This window comes from Oratosquilla oratoria, chromosome 16, assembly GCF_046742065.1.
Source record: "Oratosquilla oratoria isolate Oo_2021 chromosome 16, ASM4674206v1, whole genome shotgun sequence".
Lineage (NCBI taxonomy): Eukaryota > Metazoa > Arthropoda > Malacostraca > Stomatopoda > Squillidae > Oratosquilla > Oratosquilla oratoria.
The window spans coordinates 3,259,667-3,280,386 of record NC_134792.1 but is presented as its reverse complement, the minus strand read 5'-3'; the positions used below and the strand labels follow the sequence as shown (position 1 = coordinate 3,280,386).

Genomic DNA, 20,720 nt, shown 5'->3' with positions numbered 1-20,720 from the left:
GGAGGTGGATGTGCCGTGAGCAAAGTAAATATCTGAGTGGAATGAAAATTGGGAAATAGCAAAATATCATAATTTGCTTTGTAGATATAAGTGTCTTATGTACACCATTCTGCAAGCCAATTTTGTGCTGTATTTGAGGATAATGAAATATATAGTTACTCAATTATAATTTATTCCACTTGTGCATCTTCGTACATGAGCGGTTTTCGGCTGGGAATGTCGTATAAAAACACGAATATGTGGCAACAGCAACACTGCATGCTGCCTAGCTATTGGCACACCACTACAACTTTCAATCAACACATTTTTCAACTCATATCAACTGACTTTTAAACAACATTATATATGAAATCACAGTCAAAACTACATGTTTTGCATTATATTGCTCATTTATACCTTTTTCCTCTTCAATATCACATACTTTAGCATTAGCCAAACCTACATTCATTCTACACTAACATACCAGAAAAAAAAACAATTTTTTTCAGTCATCATACCCACCTAACCATAATACAATTACTTCCTGGTAACTAATAGTTCCAGTATTTCTTTGCAATTAACACCAAGAAACTAGATTTTAACACCACATAATGTCTTCCAATGGATACCACTCACATTCTGCATGTACACCATCAAACAACCTATATAAGTTGCGTTGCACACATACAATGCACACATAACAGGGTGCATGCAGAAGGATTTATTTACAAACTCCAGTATGACACCATCTCAGGTCTACGATTGTCCTCAAACATATCTTACTCCTGTCTTGTTGTTGCTGATGCTAAACAATCTCAAATTGCCAAACACAACAAATAGAATATTAATTGTCCATCTATATGATCAAACAATAAGAGCAATTCAGAATGAAATCTCACGCCTCCACAAGTCTTAGTTTTTTCTTCCACATTATACCCAATAGACTATAAATTACTTCAAAATACATAACTGTACCATTCATGTGAATCTGCATTCACCACAAAATTAAAATGAACATCTTGTGACTCACACACGAATTCTAGTCCAACAAATTAAAATTTAACCTTTACTAACTTAAAACCAAAATAGTTATCTTACTCAATCCACCTCGTTACTCATCCTTTAGCTTTGTAGCCAGATAATGTCCACCTACATCTTCAAAAAAGAAAAAACAAAACAAAAAAATTCTCATTATTTTCATTATCACCTGTGGGCAGGCAAAATGACCTAAATTCCACTTCCACTTCTTTATTTTCTATCATTTGCATGCCAGTATCAGATTATCTTCAAACATTGGTCAACCTATGGCTTATCATGTAGCTTGAGATCAAACTGGTTGCAGGGTTGTCACCAAATTTCCATCAGTATTATTGCCACCCTTCCACTTGCACTTCTCCCTGTTTCACCCTACTACCTACATAACTGGTCTCCACAGTAGAAAAGGACTGCCTAAAAGTCGAAGCTTTGTACTTTTTCCTCCATGTCGAGTTGGAGCTGCCGTGGCCGTTGTAACCCTCCAAGGAATTAACATGTTAACTTTCTAAATGTAGTGGTTAATTCAACTAGGATACCTAGGACTCAAGCTCATCTTTGTCACATAAGTTAAAACAGAGAATCAGCCAATATATCTAATAGCCTAATCCCTGCCGTCCGACTTACACGGAGGCCCCAACCATCACTGGAGTTGCTACCCACTCTTGCCATACCCTGGTCCTGAACACCTGCCATGCAGTGAACCTATCAATGCATTGTCTCTACATTGCAAAGGAGAGGACCATTTGGGTAAAGGAATAATAAAAAAGACTTAGCAATACTTTTTTCCATGTCTGTATAAACACTCATTTCTCTATACTTGTATGCAAAAGAAAAGTAACTATGGATAAAGGCTGTTCCTTTCCAGAACATTTATTTTAGGTTGTAAAGCTGTGTTGCCCACAACTATGAACAAAAAACAAAGCAGCTGGGTAGCTTGTTGGCCAAGCACAGGAAAGGAGGATTGAAGCATGAGGAGGAAGGGCTGATGTGTGGCTGTAAATAGTGGCTGCTACACTGGACCCACCATAACATTCAGGGTTTCTTATACCTGCCATAACATAAATGGCTGTTGCTTCTATGATCATGCAAGAATCTACTGGACGACAACAATACTGCCAAGTAACACCTTGCAAACTAACATCATATGGCAAGAAAGTCATCTTCTTCACCCCTTTCTCTATGAAATGTAGCTTATGTTAATTTATGTGAACTTGGGGATTTTGCTTTCCTGTGACAGAACTGCCTGTGGTGTAGCTAATATATATGACAATATGTCATATGTCCTCAGTGCTGGCAGCATAATAAGTCATCAGCACATCTAAGAACTGAAGCCTGTTTATGAAATGTTAACTGTCAGAACAGCTGTTCAATGCATTAAATACTTGTTGTAGACTTTTGCAGGAAGATGAAAATCCTACTTTGGCTGATAAAGAAAAAGCCCATTGAATGACCTCCTTAATTCGATGCTTAAGCATTCATATTGAAAATACCAAGGACAGTTTGACAGTCCTTGTGCCCTTCCATCCCCATCTACGACAGCTTAGCTACCAGACAAAGCTACACAGAGTACAAGACCAAACAAGAGCGATGGGGAAAAGCTTGTAATGTATCACTAACATCTTGACATTTCTAACACCATGTAAATATAACTAACCTCCACATCACTAATACCATTTCCATATCGCTTTGGCTTCTCACCACTTGAAAGATCTACTGCAGTCTGGACAGGATCAAGAATCACGGAAGTTCTCTATCCACTGCTCAGCTTCAATGTGATGTGATAGTTCATCACTTCACAGCACAAGACCTGGATTGCCAGTTCTATCATCATCACCATCGTTACTTTCATCTCTAGGAGACTAAAATATATTCTTTTAATCTATTACATTAACAAAACTCTACCAAAATACTTTGAATAAATGTTTTCTTTTTGGATAAATTCCTTAAGACAAGTAACCAAGCTTCAGGTTTGGCTTTGGCAACGACTCAATGACTCGTACAAAATCCAGGTGGTCGTTGCTTATTATGACTAAGACGTAGAAATAGGAAGTTGCGGCCTCTGGTCCTGAAAGGCCCAGAGGACGTGGAAGGCGCTTGCAGTCTCCACCTAGCTACAGACTGACACTGTAGTGGTGTTCTGTAGTAATAGCGTAGAGTACTACACTACAACACTGCAATGTGGTACTGAACTTTAACACTATTCTGTAGTTCTCACCACAGTACAGTGCCTTGTGCACGACACTATAAACCTGCATGAAGATGTTACAGCTTTATAGCTTAGCACAGCACTCTTAAAATACAAAATGTTGCTGTATCATACAGTGTGGTATGATTGTGTAGTCCTTGACCACAAACTTAAGTAATACACACAATCACAAATATGGTCTCTTTCTCCAGAGCACCTCCTCTCATCATGCACCATGCCACCACTACAGGCACACTCCACTGCAGCCAAACCACTGCATATACTCTTTGACACTTTTCATTAGCATTACTAAATGTCTGATATTGGCCTGCAAAGTAAACCTTCAGTAGGGGCTCATTTGTTTTGCCATCTGGACGTTTTTCAAGTCTCCTTTGGCTCTCAAAGCACTTCTTTCCTTGGCACCACAACTTGGTATGTTTCAGTGGTCACTGGCAGCATTTCACTGATTCTTCTCTTGGATCACTTTCCCTTCCTGCTCTTGTACTCTTGTACAGATGTAATGAGACAACACTGGAAATCAGCTTTGGAGATGTGCACTATAGGACTAAAGTGTACTTTGCCACAAGAAGTAATACTGTCTGTTGTGTTCTATCACGGCACTAACATCAGCATTCTTCCTAAACTAATCACTATTATCATATACCCCATACATATGCCATGGACCATAAAATGAAAATCATTTGAGACACAACTCAAGCAATGGTTGATGTCTTGCATCTAAACCACCATCATAAAAATAAACACATTCTATAACAAATAAAAATCCAAACTCACAAAAATAAGGATTGAAAAAAAAAAAAAATTCTTTTTCTGTGAAAACCTGTTACCTTCTCATGATTACAAAAACACAATGGAAACGGGTCTACCAGGCTGGCCCCATAGGTTCTGGAATCACTGCAGGGGTCATGTACTGGCTGGAGCTGAAGCCGTGCAAGGCTGGACTTAGTTTGGCTAGGATCTTTTTGTCTTCATCCAATATCTGGCCTATAGTGTTAAAAAGCACTCATCACTTATCACCACCAAATTTGGATCAAAGCTTTTTCTTCTTTCATCAACATTTTAAGTATCATATATGTCCACTAAAGGCCATTTTGCCCTTATATGGAGCTGGGTGCCTAAGTCAAAGCACACACATTTCAAGTAAAATGGATAAAAAATAGAGTTCATATTTGGCTATTTCCATCCTTTTCTTGAATGACATATTCAGTCATTTCTGTCATCTTTGTCTTTTGTGCCTCATTCTGTCTTTCTCTGCCTTGTTTCCTTGCCTCGTTTTAGTCATTTCTTTGGATCTACAAGGCCTCTCTCTCATACTTCTGTTCCGTCAGGTCCCTCATCCTGGTACAAGACCCCTCCTTCACCAATAGAAGTCTTCCTTCCAGAATCACTTAAAGTGGAAGAAACAGAGAGTCTCTTCACATTGGGTTTGGGTGGAGGCTTGGGAGGAACTTTCTTGGGTGTTGTGCTTATGACAACTGGGGGTGGTGAAGAACTCCCTCCACTCCCATGGTGCCGCCCCTTACTACTCCCTTCACTGCCTCCTGCGTCAAAGCTGCTGTTGTTTTTGCTGTTCAGACTGGTTTTGTAGTTGTTGTTGTTGGAAGCAGAATCGCTTAGAGCAGAATCGTTACTAGTATTTAGAGCTGATGGGCTGTTTGGCGTGTAATTATCTCCATTCAAGCTAGGTGAAGATGACTTTGAAGATTTCTTTGTTGGAGGGAACTTCCGGAAAGCAGAAGGATGCACATGTGCTGGGGAAGCTGTGCGGGCTGTGCTGGCTGTAGAGGGTGTTGGGGAATGTGTTGGTGCATTTACCATAACAGGAGCAACTGGCTGTGATGTAATTGGGGGTTGTATGGGGGTGGATGTCTGATGGTACGTCATGGGCAGGCTCAATCCTCCATCAAGTAGGTTTGGAGTTGACCGTGGGAGTGTAGAGGTATGGTGGTAGGGTGTGTGGTGAGGGTAGTGACCCTCCTCCTGAATTGATGTATAGTGGAGAGGAAGGGCCTGAGGCGATGAGATAGGTGTACGAGGACTGTACGGATCTACGAGCACTCTCCGCGTCAAGTCTGTTCGCGAGGTTCCGTCTGCAGAGGTACGTGGCCCAACAGTGTCATAGATGGGGTCAAACTTGACAGAGGTAGACGGCTTGGCACTGGTGGTACTGCTGCTACCTCCCCAAGATGGAGTCCGTGGTCGCCGTGGCAGTGTGACATAACCAGGCCGTGGGTGCTGAGGTGCTGGATAGTGTGGCTGTTGACTGAATTCAGCTGGATGCACATAGCTGTACCGATACTCTGCAGGAACTGGCTCACCATAGGCTAACTGTTGAAAGTGTGGTACTGCACGGTTGAGGGACTGGTAGGAGAGGGATGTTGGAGAGACTGTTCGGGGTACACGATGGTCAAGCAGGTCAGGGTAGTGGGCTGGAGGGTACTCATGAGATGGGTAACTAGCTGAAACACTCATGGCACCATCTATTGGCAAAGTTGTGTCGAGGGTGACCGTCATGTCCTCTTCTTCTTCCATAGGTGCTACTGCAGGTCCAGCTCCTTGTCCCTCAGGTGCTCCTTCAGGGTAGTTTAGCTCATCGTAGTTCCTGTGTGCCCCTGCTTCACTCTGGCCACTGAGGTTAGTCAATTCAATATCATTCTGGGGAACTTTCTCGTAGTTTCTCGGTGGCTTCTCGACAGGGTTGACAATCATTATGTTCTTGTGTTCCACGTGTCCTCCAGCAGAACCATTTAGCCTTGATTTGTCCTCAGCTCTCCTCCTTTTTCGTCTTCGCCAGCAACAGCAAATGAGAACAATAATAAGGAGGAGGAGGAGAATGGCTGCAGTAACAATGGCGATGATTACATAGAGGTCAAGGGGTGTGTGTGGGGTGGATGGGAACAGCACAGGAGAATCTAAAACAAGGGAAACATTGCGTTCTACCAGTCCAGCCGTATTCTCCCCAACACAAGTGTAGTCTGTCAGGTCATGCTCCGTCAGGTGGGTGATAGTCAAATAAGACCAGTGTGTAAGACCCTCGATAGTGTTGTGTAACATGTATGTTTGCTCTGGCTGTGAGTAAGGGATTACTGACATGTTTGTCAGCACTCTGCCATTCAGCACCCATTTCACAGACGGAAGGGGGTCTCCTGATACGTGGCAGGCAAGAGATGTATTGGTGTCCAGGCGTGCAGCTACAACAGCTCGAGGGACTTCTAGTACAGGCTTACAGGCCAAGTCCTTCAATTCTACAGTTTCCCACTGGCGTCCAGATAAACGTTCAGGCTCGGTACATTTTAGGGTATTCTGAAATAATGGAACAAAGTTATTATTCAATTATTACTGCAATAAGAAAATAATTTGTCTGTTAATTTAAACTTTAACTTGCACAAAGTACTTCATTAGTTCACAATAAAATTTCATATTTCCAAGCTGGAAAATGAATAGTTTACAAACAATCAGTCTGTTGCCTTCTGGTCTCTCTTGCAGGGGAACCACAGTTTGGCCCATAATTCAGAAAGGAAGAAATAATGTGTTGGTGACTGGGTACAGCAATGGTTGGTCAGAGTAAAGGCTTGTCAACACAGAGCTAATTTAGTAGCTGCTAGTGCTAGCTGCAAGTTAACTTACCTGGCAAGTAAGTGTTGACACTAGGATAGTTTGGAGGCACTAACTTTTCATTGACAGTGGGCAAGTAGAGGAGTAGTTTACAAGTCACTAGCACTAGTGAATACTAAACTAGCCCTGTGTCAATGAGGCTTAAGATGACGTGTTTAGTGTCTTCTGTGTGATGGTTGCATCTGGGACAGTTTGCTTCTGTGACCAAACCTATTCTGTGATGGTACTGTTTTAGTGCTGGACGGTGATCAGAATGCAGTTGTTCTAGTGTCGTTTTTGTTTTTCTTGGGAGTGATTTTTTGTGGGGCTAATATCTGGGTGGGTTTGATGGAGTACAGAATTTGTTTGGTGGTTGGTCATGAAGTGCTTGTTTTACAATCTGGGTGTGAATGAATTTTTGTATTTGTATGGTGCAGTTTGCTGTAGGCACTTAAGTGATATATTGCTGGTGTAGTTTTTTAACCTAACCTTCATACAAGCTGTACTCAGATAAAAACTTTTGATGACCCTCATTAAATTTAACCCTATCCCATATACCCATAATACCTCCATACTGCCTCTCTGTCAACCCAGTTATATACTTTCTTCAAATCCATGAAAGTCCAAAAGGTATTCTTACCTTTTGGGCTTTCATGTATTCTATATTATTTAAATGAAATATATGAAATGTGACACAAATCCTGAAACAAGGGAGGTAACCAAAAAACAAAGGCATAAAATCCACTTCCACTCCCACCCATTCCATTCCCACATTCTCCACTCCCATCCACCCCCCTCCCTCCCTCATATCTTGGCTCCTCCTAGATGATGGGTCATCCCTGCATCTTGCCCACTGCCCTGGGTCAGAAGCAGTGTCGCTAGACACAGCTCATCCACAGCAAAGTTGCTTCATTAAATTGGGAACCCCCCTCTCCACCCCCTCATGCAGAAACAGAGAAGACAGGAAGAAATCCCTTCAGGCTGCATCAATTTATTTTTCACACATACTCCCTCACCCCCTATCCCCCACCCACTCCCTTCCATGCATCACAGTATCATCCATACACCACCACACTCCATTCACCCCTATCTTCTATTCTCTCCCATCCTTCCTCAACAGACATTCCCCTCTTTCCCAATGCCCCTTTTACCCATCCATCCATCTCATCCTTGGTCACCCTGTTATGTTCACTCCTTCCACCTCTGCCTTCCACATACCTTTTACTAATCTTTCTTCACCCATTCTTTCCATGTGTCCAATCCATCCCAATACTCTTTCATCAACCCTACCTCCCAACTCCTTTTCCACCCCCACTCTCCTTCTCATCTCCTCATTTCTCACTCTATCCAGCCTAGTAACCCCTATCATACTTCTCAGGCACCTCATCTCACACAAACTCCTCTTCCTCTCTTATATTCCATGTTTCTTTACCATACAGTGCTGCTGGCACAACCATCCCTTCATACAATCTCCTCTTAGCATCCATTCCCAAATTTCGATTTCTCATTACACTTTTTAATCCCACAAGGCATTTACTTGCTTCTCTCAGTCTACAATCTACCTCCACCACCAATCCTCCCTTTCCCATCACATTTGCACCCAAATATCTAAAACTATCCACTTCCTCCAGTCTCTCTCCCTTAATACTCACTTCCAGTCTGCTGCCACTTTCTTCCCTTGTACATCTCATCACCTTTCACCCACATTTATCTTTATCTTCTTTCTTTTGCACACCTTCCCAAAATATGTCACTAATTTCCTCAATCCCTCCTCTGATCCTGGTACAAGTGCAGTGTCATCAACAAACAACAACCAGCTTATCTCCCACTTTTCTCCATTTTCTTTAACCATCTCCGATCCCTGACCCATTACCCTTGCATTTACCTCTAGCACCACCCTATTCATGTATAAATTGAACAGCCAAGGTGACATCAAACATCCCTGGCAAAGTCCCACCTTTACCTCAAACCACTCACTCTCTCCATTTCTGATTCTAACACAAGCTCTACTACTCTCATAAAAACTTTTAACTGCTCTTAAAAGCTTTCCTCCTATCCCATATATCTGCAATACCTCCCACAGTGCCTTCTTGTCTACCCTGTCATAAGCTTTTCCAAATCCATAAAGGCCCAAAACGCATCCTTAACTTTTCCTAAACCTTTCTCACATATCTGTCTCACCACAAAAATCTGATCCATGCAATCCCTGTCCTAAACACACTTTGTTCCTCACCAATTACTCACACTGTTCCTCTCCAAACAACACAACATACACTCTATAAAGGATTTGTGGGAAAACCCAGTTTCGGCTGTGGCCTTCCTTGGGGAGACGGGACTGCTCGGACAGACAGTCTAGGGAACGACAACAACAACTGTTCCTCTCCTAATCCTCTCAATCAAGACCCTCCCATAAGCCTTCCCAACTACACTTAATAAACTGATCCCTCTGAAACTACTACACTCACCTGTTCCCCTTTCCCTTGTAAAGTGGAACTATATACCCACTCCTCCAGTCCTCTGGCACTCTACCCTCTCTTAAACAAACATTAAATAACCTCACCAGCCAGTCACCATCACTGTACCTCCTTTTTTCAGACATTCTGCATGACACTCATGTAACCCAGGTGCCTTACCTGCTCTCATCATCTTAACAACTGCCTTCACCTCATCTTTCCTTATTTCTCCTCTATTTTCCTCACTCATCACTGCCATTTTCTTAGCACTTGCCACTGCAACTACATTTCCCTCCCTATCTTCCTTCATATTTAGCAACTCCCTAAAATACTCTGCCCATCTTCCTCTTACTGCCTTCTCTTCCATTATCATCTCTCCATCTGCACCTTTTACCTTTTCTTCACTACTTGATTCGCCTCCTCTTCCTCTTTTAATTTCTTATTTTAAAAATTCTGATAACCTAAAATAAAAGAACTTGGTACAACAAATCACTTACCCTCTTGACATAGTTTTTGTTAAGGACCCAGTGGACAAAGTTCTTGAGTCGGCAGTCACAGTTCCACATGTTGCCTTGTAGCTCCAGTTCTTTTAACTGTGTGTTGTTGGTAAACAGCTCGGACTGTAGTCGTGAAAGTTTGTTGTTTGATATCCTAATCAATAAAACAAAAGAATATTTAAGAATCATATTCTTTAACCATTTAGCTATTCTTTTACATACCTTGATCTTAAATGCTACCAGTTAATTTTATTCATTTGGGGGAACCCTCACAAGATGAAAGGGTGTAAATATATGTTAACTTACTTTTTATTTTACTTGCACCTTTATTTAGACAGCTGGCAGTCAGATTTATTCAGATGTGAGAAAATTCTCAATTCAAAAAATGAACAAAAAGAAGTTACCCTTTATCAAATACCAGTGTCCCTGGCTAGCATTACTACAAAATTGTAAAAGAGAATTGTGAAAGATAGGTTAATATCTTCAAGAGATGAACATTTTGGTTGGTGTGCTGCAAGACAGGGAGGCTTAGATCTAAAGAAAGCCTTCTGCAAGGTACCTCACATTTAAGGGGGTACGCGACACCTGGAGGTCATTTTCTAAAATATTTAGAGTAAAGAGCTGAAACTTTTCAGGTAAATAGGTATCCATATTGCCTACATTTTAGGTGAAGCAGAATGATGTATGTACACATGTACACATGTACACATGTACGTATACCAGTAGCGACATTTAAAAGTGCACAGCACCATAATACATGGACCAATTTGTTTTATATTTTGGCTATGATTAGTCAGTAGGCACACCTAGGGCCGGTCATTGAGTAATTGAACAATTTCCTTTATACTTTTGCATACAGGCATTTCAATTTTAATGTCTGGCAAAAATCGTGAAAAATACAATTTTTTTGCTCGTTTCCATTATTACTCTGAATTCTTTCATCCTATTCAAAATATTCGAACGATCGGCCCTAGCAGTTACTAAAAGTAATATTCCCTGTAAGTTTCATCTAAATCTGATGTATATTAGATTTTTTATGATTAAAAAAAAGTAGAAAAATATCGAACGGAGATATGGCAACTTTAAATATGAATATATCTGTAACTTGCTTATAGTTTCACCAATTTGACTGATTTTTTCATGGCTTAATTCTTATTATATAATAAGTAAGTACAGTAAAAATTATCAACATATTTTAATTATAAGTACTTTAAATACTGAAAAACTAAAGTATAAGTATGTCACAGTAGTGACGACGCACAGACGACATCATCATATAATTTGCTTTTTTGCACCTTTGGCAGTTTCTTCATATGAAACCTCTCTGCTGGGGGTCTTCAGGGTATCTAAATAATTGGAAAGAGGTTTATTTTCCAGTAGTGGGCGCCTTCTCTTTCCTCATCAGATTCCCCTCGCCAATCTATGTTGGTAGGGCACCCCCTCCAGCATCATATGATGTCCCTTGTATAGCCTTGATCTTTTTCCTCTTGCTTTCTTCTTTGGATTTAATCTTCCTCTTTGAATTGTTTAGTCTAATGTTGTCCTTTACCTCTGTCACCGTCACAGAGGTGCAGGTGAGGGCGGTGGTGGAGTGAGAGGTGGTGAGATCTTTAGTCGTCTTTGACTGCTTGCCATCTTTAACTGCTGTTTTTTGTCATTGTGATGTTCTTTTGTTCTTTTTGCTACCCATGATGACTGTACTAAAGAGTAATATGTACTAGCTAAAGTAATAGATTGCAATGAGAGCTCATGAGACATGCGTACTTCCCTTTTCAGAGCTAGCCGGGAACTAACGCTTAGTTTCGCACAAAGTTGGCGAAATATTCTCCCTCCACCACCTGGGCGAGTGTAAATGCAATCAAATTTCAACATTATTCGCTGCGCCTGAAGGTCCTAAGTAGCACGCCTCCCTCTAGTGTGGGCTGCGCCTTTAAATCTGTCCCTTTAAACCTCACCTAGGACCTTTAAATTGTGCGCGGCTGGAAAATTATTTGTCGGGATTTATTTCTAAGTGGTATACGAACATTTTGAACACAGTTTTGAAAAATGCCATATCTTGACCAAATTCACCCCCCCAGGTGTCGCGTACCCCCTTAAGTACAATGGAAACTGAAGCATAATGAATGGTTTACAGGTACTCTATTAAACTGGATTTCTTGAAAGACCAATACATAAAAAGAGTAGTTAAAGAAAATAAGATGTCAGGATGGAGAGCAGTGATTAGTGGAGTCCTACAAGGGTCAGTATTCACATTATCCTTGATCTACATGAATGACGTGATTGAGGCTATGACAAGCTACACTAACTTGTTTGCATTGAATGGAAAGAACATGACAGAAATAAAAGAACAAGAAGACTGCAATTTGTTTTAGAAAGAATTACACAGTCTATCCATCTATCTAAATACCAAAAGGTTTCTTCTTCCCTGGGAGGTGGCCAGCCAAAGCATTCACCCACCCACCACCCATTTTAGTATACATCTTAAGGTAATTGTGGAAAATTAACATCAGCACCAAATAATACAAAGTATTGGAATTGGGCAAAAGCAGAACAAGACCCATGGATTACTTGTAGGAAGGTGAAATCAATCAATTAATTTGTTGCCCCCGAGTTCTCTGGCAGAAGACCTGCAAGACCCATGGGAAGTGAAACAATTACCAAAACAAAAAAGGGGAAGGATCTGGAGTGTTGGTAATAACTTGTTAAACAACAAACATAGCAAGATTGTAGGCAAGACATGAACATTGTTGATAAAACATAAAATGACTTTTGACTACATGAATAAGGATGATAAAAAAAAAATAATGCAGAGCCTTATCTGCCCCTGATCAGAATATGCAGTGGCAGTGTGGTCCCCACATAAAAGATATATAAATAAGGTTGAGAGAATACAAAGAACAGTAATTTATTCCCAGCCTAGCACACAATCCATAAGAGAAGAGATGAGACATATTGGACATCTATCTGTATACCAAGGGCTTCCTCCCCCTTATGAGGGAGGACCCAAGTCAAAAGCACACACCCACTCCTATCCACCACCTTTGTTCCCCTCGTGGATGAAGAAGGCAAGACATTGGACATGCTATCATTAAAGAGAGAAGGGAGATGACATGACTGTGGTGTTCAGATCAGAGAAAAGACTGGATAAAAATGAAAGAAAACTCTTGGTTTGAGGCAATATCAAGAAACAGTGTTATGTACATGTCAATTCATGGATTAGCCAGAAAGAAGACATAGTGCAATCTAAAACAAGAGTTCAAATCCAAATGTGTCTGATGGAGAAAGATGGGATCTCTAAGGTGTAGCTCATTTTCCTGTATATTACTACTAGGAGGAGCTAAGATGAGAGGGAAACAAGTTACTAATCTTAAAGCTTGATTTTGTGTTGTTTATAAAGTGTCTTGATTGTTGGGTACCATGCTATGGAGGCATAGTCAAGTGTTATATAAGAGAAAATATAAAATGGAAAGTTGGATGATGATCGCAGTGAGAAATAACAGAACAATAGTGATATTGGGTGAAGGCAGGACTGAGGCAAAAATCTAAGAATTAGATCCACATAGATATATAGAACAGACTTCATGGTAGCATATGTCCCAGTAATACAAGGGATTGGAACTGTACCAAGTATCAAGAAACAATGACTGACACATTTATTCTCAAATGGGAAATGACTGTGCAGTGACAATATAGTTCAGGTGAGGAAGATCTGGGTTTAGATACCCTTCAACAAACAATGTACCTCACAAACAACTAACATGGAAATTATAGCAGACTGAAGACCTAAAAGGCAACCTCTTGGAATGAAGGGGGGATTTTTTGAAAAAGCAATATATGAGGACAGTAGTAAAGGAGATGTCAAGATAAAGGACAGTGATTAGCAGTTCCTCATGGGTCAATACTTGCACCTGTAATGTTCTTAGTTTACTCAAATGGCATGATGAAAGGCATGACAAATACATTTGTATGTTTGCAGATGATACAAAAATCATGAAGACTTCAAACTGTTACAAAAGAGATCTAGACAATTCATGACTGGAGCAATGTGTGGTTAATAAAGTCCAGTACCAAAAATGCAAAGTACCAAAACTGGGCAAAAGCTCAAAAAGACAATGATGCACTCAACCAGAAATAAAACAATTAGAAAAGCAAATGAGAAGACTTTGCGTGTTGATCATAGAGAATTTGTCACACAACAAAGATATCTGCCAAAAAGAAAAAAAAATTATTTTATGGATGGAGAAATGATGAAAAACCAGAACCTACTTTGCACTACTTTACAATATGCAACAGCAAGCATCCCAAAGTAAACAAATATATACATACATATATACCAAAGGCTTCTTCCCCCTTACACGGGAGGTAGCCAAAAAATAAAGGCATAAACCACTCCCACCCATTCCATCCCCAACATACTCCACTCCCCTCTACCCTCTTCCCTCCCTCTTATCTTGGCACCTCCTGGATGACAGGTCATCCCTGCATGTTGTCCACTGCCCTGGGTCAGAAGCAGTGTCACAAGATACAGCACATCCACAGCAAGGCCGCTTCATTAAATCACCAACCTCCCCTCTCTGTCCCCTCATGCAGAAAAAGAGAAGATGGGGAGAAATCCCTTCAGGCTGCATCAATTTAGTTCTCACACACACTCCCTCACCCCCCATCCCCCACCCACTCCACCTCATACATCACAGCACCATCCATATACAACCTCTCTCCACTCACCCATACCTTCTGTCCTCTCCCGTCCTTCCTCCCATCCACCCACTTCCCTCCCAAAGCCTCCCCACCCCATCCATCCATCCTATCCTAGCTCGCCCCTCCCCCATGTTCACTTCTTCCACTCCCACCCCTCACACCTCTTTTACGAGTCTTTCTTCATTCATTCCATCCATGCATCCAAACCATCCTAATACTCTTTCATCAACCCTATCTCCCAACTCCCTTTACACCCCTGCGCTCCCCCTCACCTCCTCATTTCTCACTATCTAGCCTAGTAACCCTTATCATACTTCTCAGGCACCTTATCTCAAACACATTCAAACTCCTCCTCTTCCTCCCTTATGTTTCACGTTTCTGCTCCAAACAGTGCTGTCAGCACAATCGCTCCTTCATACAATCTCCTCTTAGCATCCATTCCCAAATATCTATTTCTCACCACACTTTTTAATCCCACAAGGCATTTACTCGCTTCTCTCAATCTACATTCTACCTCCACCTCCACTTCTCCCTTTCCTGCCACATTTGCACCCAGGTATCTAAAACTACCCACTTCCTCCAGTCTTTCTCCCTTAACACTCACTTCCAGGCTGCTACCATTCTTTCCCCATGTACATCTCATCACCTTACTTTCACCCACACTTGTCTTCAACTTCCTTCCCCTCGCACACCTTCCCAAACTCTGCCACCAACTTTCCTAATCCTTCCCCCGATCCTGCCACAAGTGCAGCATCGTCAGCAAACAACAACTGGCCTATCTCCCACCCCTCTCCACCTTCTTTAACCATCTCTAATCCCCAACCCACCACCCCTGCACTCTCCTCTCGCACCACCCCATCCATGTATAAATTGAATAGCCAGGGCAACACAACACATCCCTGACAATGTCCCACCCCTACCTCAAACCACTCACTCTTTCCACATCTAATCCCAACACAAGCTCCACCACACTCATAAAAACTCTTCACTGCTCTTAAAAGCTTTCCTCCCATCCCACATATCTGTAACACCCCCCACAGCGCCCCCCTGTCCACCCTGTCACAAGCCTTTTCCAGATCCATAAAATCCCAAAATACATCCTTACCCTTTCCCATAGCTCTCTCACATATCTGTCTCACCACAAAAATCTGATCCATTCAACCTCCACCTGTCCCAAACCTACACTGCTCCCCACCAATCACTCCCTTCCTCTCCTAATCCTCTCAATCAAGACCCTCCCATAAGCCTTCCCAACTACACCCAACAAGCTGATCCCTCTGAAACCACCACACTCACACTTGTCCCCTTTTCTCTTGTAAAGTGGAATTATACAGGCACTCCTCCAGTCCTCCGGCACCCTACCCTCTCTTAAACAATCATTAAACAACTTCACCAGCCAGTCCACCACCACTGTACCTCCTTTTTTCAGACATTCTGCATGGCATCCATCCAATCCAGGTGCCTTACCTGCTCTCATCATCCTAACAACTGCCTTTACCTCATCTTTCCCTATTTCTCCTCCATTTTCCTCACTCATCATAGTCATTTTCCCAGCACTTCCCACTGCAACTACCTCACATTCAGCAACTCCCCAAAACACTCTGCCCACCTTCCTCTCACTGCCTTCTCTTCCACTATCATCTCACCTTTTCTTCTCTACTTAATTTGCCTCCCCTTCCTTTCTTAATTTCCTTCCAAAACATTTTTTTACTACTTTCAAAATCCTTTGTCACACTCCTACCCCATTTCACATCTCCTTTCCTCCTTGCCTCCTTTATCTTATGCTTTACTTCTCTTCTCTTTACTTTATAACTCTCATATGATTCCCGTCCCAATTTGCAACCAATCTACGAAAGCTTGCTTCCCCTCTTCTACACCCTTCCCTGCTTCCTCATTCTACCACTCACTACCCTTCCTTCTATTTCTTCCCAGCCCAACACACCATCCCCGTACACCTCATGGCTCCCTCCTTGCACCATCCCTATTCCCCCTCCACTCCTAGTTCTAATCCATCCTTCACTTACTCCCACTCCTCTCTTAGCTTCTTCTTATACTCCTTCTCCCTTTCTTCCTCATTTAAGCAGTTCACTCTAAGTACCTCCCTACCTTGTCCTTTTCCTCTTTCTCCACCTATCCTCCACTCTCAACCCACCTTCCACCAAAAAATTATCTAATACGCCCCCACTCTCTTCCCTTAGAAAATTTACATCCTTAACTCTTCCTATCATACTGCTGGTTACCACTATATAGTCCATCAACCATCAATCTGCCACCCTTCCATCCACCACCCTCTCCCATGTGCACCCATGCCTGACCTTCCTCCTAAACACTGTATTTGCTATCATCAACTCTCTTTCTAGACACATCTCCACCATCAACTTTCCACTACCATTCCTTCCTAGAATTCCACATCTCCCAACCATCCCTTCTACTGGTTCATCTCCCACCCCAGCACTAAGGTCTCCCAACACCACTACTTTGACATTTCTCCCCAACTCCTCTATGCACTCATCCAAATCCATCCAAAAAGTCAAACCCCCCACACTCCCCCCACTACCAGGCCCACATGCACTCACAAAACCCACACTTCCCTTCCCAGCTCCACCTCCATCCACACCAACCTCAAAGAAAACTCACTCCACTCCACCACACACCTATCTCCCCACCCATTAACACAGCCACCCCCTTCCTCCCTCATCCTCTCTTCACTCCTAAGAACCTCCCAACTACACTTCCAAACTCACATTTGCACCTCCCTTTCAACTTAGTTTCACTCAATGCCAACACATCCATCTTTCTTCTCGCAAACATACTATCCATCTTTTCCCTCTCACTCTCATCTATACCACATCCACACACATTAAAAGACCCAAAAACAAATATATAAACAAAATGAAGCTAACAAAGGTCAAGTCCTTGAACATTTGAGCCTATGGATAAAATAGTAAATACAAATAATTTTGTGAAAGATACTACCTGAAATTTTAAGTGAAAACTAGATTTTAATCATAGTTCTCACTCCAAATATCATAAGAATATAAAACACTCATCAAAAACTTCCATATTCTCCATTCAAAATTGTTTTAAACACTAAGTTCCATACTTAATAATCCTTACTGTATATAGAAATTATATAATATCCAACACCATAGTATGAGCTACTCAAACAATTTCTTCAACATCTACCTATTGAATTAGCATGCTTATAACTTAACCATAAGCCTGCCATTTATTCAACATGAAACTGACCTGACTGATTTCACATGATGAAGGTTTGTATAAAAATGTAGTTGTGAACTATGAGTACTCAAATTCTTCAAACATCTATTAAACTGGCATGGTTATAACTTAAAACCAACCACAAGCCTGCCATTTATTCAACATGAAACTCACCTGATTGATTTCACATGATGAAGGTTTGAAAAAGCATAGTTGTGAATGTAGTTGATGTGGCAGTCTCGGAGGGAGATGGTGTCAAGATGGGGGAGGACAGGGAACTGCAGTCCTTCCAAACGCACAATGGGGTTGTTGCCCAGGTACAGCTTTCTAAGTTTCTCCATACCTGTGTTGATGGGGGTAATTTCCATTAGTTTTATTTACTTATTTCATTTCCTGTCCTAACCTTCTGGGACATTGAACTGTATCATCATTTATTTTGGTTACTTCCCTTATGTAACAAATGGGTGAGATGGGGAGGCAACACAAAGATAAGCCTAAATAAATCCAGTGGCTCGCTGCAACTGACAGGGTTATGCCCTTCCAAGGGTTTCCTATTTCCCAATGCATGGGAGAGGATGGCTAATTACTATTGTATCCTGGGGTGCAGCTTTGTGATCCTGGACTCATACAACCTCCTTAAAATGTATCAAGATTAATCTGTTCATACAAAGATTATTCACATATCATAATCTATCTAGATTATTGAAATTGGTACATACATACATACATATACCAAGGCTTTTTCCCCCTTTCAAGGGAGGTAGCCAAAAAGGGAAAGGCATAAAAACACTCCCACCCATTTCATCCATAATACACTCCACACCCCTCCCACCCTCCCTCTCATCTGAGCACCACCTGGATGACGGGTCATCCCTGCACCTTGCCCACCGCCCTGGGTCAGAAGCAGTGTCGCAAGACACAGCACATCCACAGCAAGGCCGCTTCATTTAATCGGTGACCCCCCCTCTCCGTCCCCCCTTGCATATAAGGAGAGGACGGGGAGAAATCCCTTCGGGCTGTGTCAAAATTTACTCACACATACTACCCCCCACCCCCCCCGCCCATTTCTCCTCATGCAATCACAACATCATCCATATACAACCATTCTCCACTCACCTCTGTCTTCCGTCCTCTCCCTTCCTTCCTCAACAGACATTCCCCTCTTCCCCAAAGCCCCCTTCACCACATCCATCCACCTCATCCTAGGACGTCCCCTCATGTTCACTCCCTCCACATCTGCCTTCCATACCTCTTTTACTAGTCTTTCTTCACTCATTCTTTCCATGTGTCCAAACCATCCTAATATTCTTTCATCAACCCTATCTCCCAGCTCCTTTTTCACCCCTGTTCTCCTCCTCACCTCCTCATTTCTCACTCTATCCAGCCTAGTAACCCCCACCATACTTCTCAGACACCTCATCTCAAACACATTCAAACTCCTTCTCTCTTCTTCTCTTATGTGATAGAAGAAAGCTAAAGATAAATGTGGGTAAAAGTAAGGTGATGAGATGTACAAGGGGTGAAAGTGGCAGTAGACTGGAAGTGAACATTAAGGGAGAGCGACTGGAGGAAGTGGATAGTTTTAGATACTTGGGTGCAAGTGCAGCAGGAAAAGGTGGAGTGAAGGTGGAGGTAGAATGTAGATTGAGAGAAGCGAGTAAATGCCTTGGTGGATTAAAGAGTGTAATGAGGAATAGACATTTAGGAATGGATGCGAAGAGGAGACTGTATGAAGGAGTGATTGAAATTGGTACAATAGAAATACAGTAATGATCTACCTAAATACAATTTCATCCTCATTAGATATAAGAACCTTACATCATAACAGCCATTTATTTTGAACAAATTATCTACCAATTACAAATTTTCATGCTAAAGTCACTGAGAATCATCATTAAACATTGGTTGGAACATAATTACTATAAAGCACAACATTTTCAGAAGAGAGATGGGTGAACATCTCCTTGGGGGGAAAAATATAATGCTAAGCCTTTTATCTTTCCTTTTCAACATTGGAATACTATAATTGCTTTATTCTAGTTAACATCTTGACATGTATACTTTTTCCCATCTTCAGTTGGAGATGATTAAAGAAAATGGAGAAAAGTGGGAGGTGAGCCAGCTGTTGTTTGCTGACGACACTGCGCTTGTAGCAGGATCAGAGGAGGGATTGAGAAAGTTAGTGACAGAGTTTGAGAAGGTGTGAAAGAAGGAAGCTGAAGATAAATGTGGGCAAAAGTAAGGTGATGAGATGTACAAGGGGTGAGAGTGACAGTAGGCTGGAAGTGAGTATTAAGGGTGAGAAACTGGAGGAAGTGGATAGTTTCAGATACTTGGGTGCAAATGTGACAGGAAAGGGAGGAGTGGGGGTGGAAGTAGAATGTACATTGAGAGAAGCGAGTAAATGCCTTGGTGGATTAAAAAGTGTAATGAGGAATAGACATCTGAGAATGGATGCTAAGAGGAGGTTATATGAAGGAGTGATTGTGCCAACAGCAATGTACGGGGCAGAAACATGGAACATGAGAGAAGAAGAGAGAAGGAGTTTGAATGTGTTTGAGATGAAATGTCTGAGAAGTATGATAGGGGTTACTAGGCTAGATAGAGTGAGAAATGAGGAGGTGAGGAGGAGAACAGGGGTGGAAAGGGAGCTGGGAGATAGGGTTGACGAAAGAGTATTAGGATGGTTTGGACACATGGAAAGAATGAGTGAAGAAAGATTAGTAAATGAAGTGTGGAAGGCGGAGGTGGAAGGAGTGAATATGAGGGGGCGTCCTAGGATGAGATGGATGGATGGGGTGAAAGGGGCTTTACAAAAGAGAGGAATGTCTGTAGAGGAAGGACGGGAGAGGACAGAAGATAGGGGTGAATGGAAAAGGGTTGTGTATAGATGAGGCTGTGATGCATGAGGGGGAGTGGGTGATGGATGGGGGTGAGGAAGTATGTATGAGGAAAGAAAAGAAAGAAAAAAAAAAAAAAAAAAAAAAAAAAATGCAGCCCAAAGGGATTTCTCCCCATCTTCTCCTTTCCTGCATGAGG

At 41.8% G+C, this 20,720-nt stretch overlaps 1 protein-coding gene across 2 annotated transcripts in view; it reads right to left on the bottom strand.

Annotated features, from left to right (window-relative positions):
* Positions 1-155: 155 nt before the first annotated feature.
* The window catches only part of LOC143033809 (uncharacterized), a 209,851-nt gene continuing 189,286 nt past the window's right edge, over positions 156-20,720 (bottom strand). For both annotated transcript variants that reach the window (XM_076199306.1, XM_076199305.1), the window contains exons 5-7: positions 17,856-18,024; positions 9,765-9,918; positions 156-6,523 (exon numbers count right to left, since the gene is read on the bottom strand). In XM_076199306.1, the coding sequence (XP_076055421.1) occupies positions 4,529-6,523; positions 9,765-9,918; positions 17,856-18,024 (2,318 nt within the window). In that variant the 3' untranslated portion in view covers positions 156-4,528. The remainder of the gene's footprint in view (positions 6,524-9,764; positions 9,919-17,855; positions 18,025-20,720) is intronic.